The 3,169-nt window shown below is 34.3% G+C and overlaps 1 protein-coding gene across 1 annotated transcript; it reads right to left on the bottom strand.

Annotated features, from left to right (window-relative positions):
• Window positions 1–1,691: 1,691 nt before the first annotated feature.
• Window positions 1,692–2,045, bottom strand: LOC149255848 (zeaxanthin 7,8(7',8')-cleavage dioxygenase, chromoplastic-like). Its single transcript, XM_089455146.1, has one exon. The coding sequence runs from the start codon at window positions 2,043–2,045 to the stop codon at window positions 1,692–1,694; it is 354 nt and encodes a 117-aa protein (XP_089311272.1).
• Window positions 2,046–3,169: the final 1,124 nt, after the last annotated feature.

The following is a 3,169-nucleotide window of genomic DNA, read 5'->3' on the forward strand; positions in this document are numbered from 1 at the left end:
AAAAGATGGTGGCAACCTCTGGGGACGTATCTCGGATTCGGCCCATTGCGGATATAAACACCGTCGACGCAGGCAGGAAGAGTGCCCTGTATCTTGTCGCACGCCACTGGTGCAGTCTCTTGTACTGGAGCGTGAGTAATTAGTTTTAAAAAATAACTAGTAAAGTTAATCACCATAAATAATCATAACAAGTAATTAGTTTATGAACAAATGTAAATTATTGTGAATTTCTAAGTGAACATATAGTTTATAAACCAATGTAAATTACTATACTTTCTTAGGTTGTAGAAGGTCTAAATTTTATTTTCAAGTAGATTCTCTACTTTAATAAAATTGGTTAAAAAAAAAGTGTTACCATTTTTGTGACTTAAACATCGATTCTCTACTTTAATAAAATTGGTTAAAAAAAGAAAGTGTTACCATTTTTGTGTCTTAAACATCTTTTTATTTTTGAAATTTTACATTTATAAACATGGTTGCAATATTATATAATTTATTATAAGATAATTATAATAATAATATATGATAATAATATTTTAACACAAAATTATATATATTAATATTATTTTTTAATAGATTTGTAATAATATTTAGCATAAATCAATAATATCAATAATATGACAAAATATTTAGATGCAAAAATATTATATATGCATACATGTTAACCGCCAAAATTATTTATTGCAAAATATATTTTAAAATTTAAAATTTAAATAACAGATTAATTAATAAACCAAATATAACTTCAAAACACTTTAAATTTTTTTCTCAAACTATATTTGAAGTATTAATTAAACTTCAAAACACTTTGAATTTTTTTCTCAAACTATATTTGAAGTATTAATTAAACTTCAAAACACTTTGATTTTTTTTTTCAAACTATATTTGAAGTATTAATCAAAATTCATAACACTTTAATATATTTTAAAATTTAAAATTTAAATAACTAATTAATTAATAAACCAAATATAACTTCAAAACACTTTAAATTTTTCCCTCAAACTATATTTGAAGTATTAATTAAACTTCAAAAGACTTTAAATTTTTCCCTCAAACTACATTTGAAGTATTAATTAAACTTCAAAACACATCCCTATGGGAGGGATCTAGAGTGGAACAAAAAATTCCCATGTAGAGATTCCTCTTTGCAAGTGAATGTATGGTGAGTTCAAGATTGGTAAAATTTTTGAAAACATTACTAATTTTGAAAACATCATTTCTCAATGTAAAATAAATTATAAATACATTTTTCCAGTTATCATTCCATGAAAACTTGGGAAAATTTTCAATCAAGATAACTTCAAACATAGCTGCAAATTTTGGCCAAATTTATAAAAATTGGGTTGCAAAATACAGTAATTTGTTTCCAAATATTTACAGAGAGCATTAGAAATTGTTCTCAAACCAAATATTTTACAGAGAATATTAAATATTGAAACACTCCTGGTATCTAGACACTAAAACATAAAGTGAAACTATCAAAATATACAAAAACAAAAGTTAGCACAGAGTGAAACTATCAAAACATATAAAAACAATAGAAGAATCAAAACACATGCCTATGGGAGGGATCTCGAGTGGAACAAAAAATTCCTAAAACCGGACACGAATAGTCCTAAAACTCGACTATAATAGTCCATGCCAGCTTGTACCAATAAATGTCATTTGTATTTCTGAAACACACCTCGGAGTTAGATTTGGTTTGCCAAGTCAGCATCGCTAACGAAGAGGCCATGAAAGCCGTACGGAACTCTGGCAGGGAGCTCAACTGAGGCCACGATTTCAAGGGTCGGAGATTGCGCGTCCATCACCAGAAAACTGGAAATCCCGGTGCCTTCGTTATGGGTAAAAGCCACGATGTACCCGTCGTCCTCCTCGCCATTAGGATCCGAACACCGGGGCACGAAGAACGGCTCACTGCCGAAGCAACCTTCGCCATAAGCCCTCGACGCGACCACGCACTCCTTGGCAGCCGTCGCTTCCAGCATATCAAAGTCAAGTTTAACGACCCCAGAGAGTTTAGGCAACGGTGCTGCTATCGACATGTATGCATGTGCAATTTCTGGTCTATTATAGACCATTGCATACATTAGGCTATCGACTGCACTTGCATATGGAACACGGGACATGTCCTCTTCCTCTTCTTGTGTCTTGGGACACTATTCAGCAGATAACCTCACACCTACAGGAATAGGAACCTTCACCGGTTTACTTTGTTCTTTTCTCCTTGGAACATGTACATATGCATCCCATCCAAATACCCTCAGATGTGAAAGAGAGGGTTTCTTACCAGTCCATACCTCTTGTGGAGTCTTATCCTCCAATGCTGATGAAGGTGACCTGTTGACCAGGTAACATGTAGTATCCACTGCCTTTGCCCAGAATTCCTGTCCTAACCCAGCACCGCTGAGCATGTTTCTTGCCCTTTCCATCAACGTCTTGTTCATTCTTTCTGCAACTCCATTTTGCTGAGGTGTATATGGAGTAGTCTTCTTCCGTGCTATACCACACTTCTTGCAGAATTATTCAAATTCCTTACTACAAAACTCTCCACCATTATCTGTCCTTAGCACCTTTATCTTCTTCTCTGTCTGGTTTTCCACTAGAGCCTTAAATTCTTTAAACCTATCAAAGACTTCAAATTTCTTCTTAAGGAAATATATCTATGTATTCCTTGAGAAGTCATCTATAAATGATACATAGTACACAGACTTACCCAGTGATGGAACCTTCATAGGTCCAAACACATCACTGTGCACAAGCTCTAATATATGTTTCACCCTTTTACCACCAGAGGGGAAACTCACTCGATTCTGCTTCTCGTATACACAATTTTCATAGAAATCAAAATCTAGAGAGCTATTACTCATACCTTCTACCATACCTTTACCATGAAGTATTTGAAGACCCTTCTCTCCAATATGTCCAAGCCTTTGATGCCACAACATGGTCTTTTCTCCAGAGACCACTAGATTTTCTGCTCCACTTTCAAGAACCATGGAACTGTTGCACTCATCAACAACAGTGCTACCTTGCAACTTGTACAGAGTTCCAATCCAAACTCCCCACATCAATACCAGTGCTCCTCAAACCATCTTGCAGGTACCCTTCTCGAACACTGTTTTTATAGCTGCATCATCCAGCTTACTAACAAAAATCAGATTTCTGG

The sequence above is a fragment of the Pinus tabuliformis genome, chromosome 7 (assembly GCF_031772625.1).
Source record: "Pinus tabuliformis cultivar Carrire ecotype Pingquan chromosome 7, CPIR1, whole genome shotgun sequence".
Classification (NCBI taxonomy): domain Eukaryota; kingdom Viridiplantae; phylum Streptophyta; class Pinopsida; order Pinales; family Pinaceae; genus Pinus; species Pinus tabuliformis.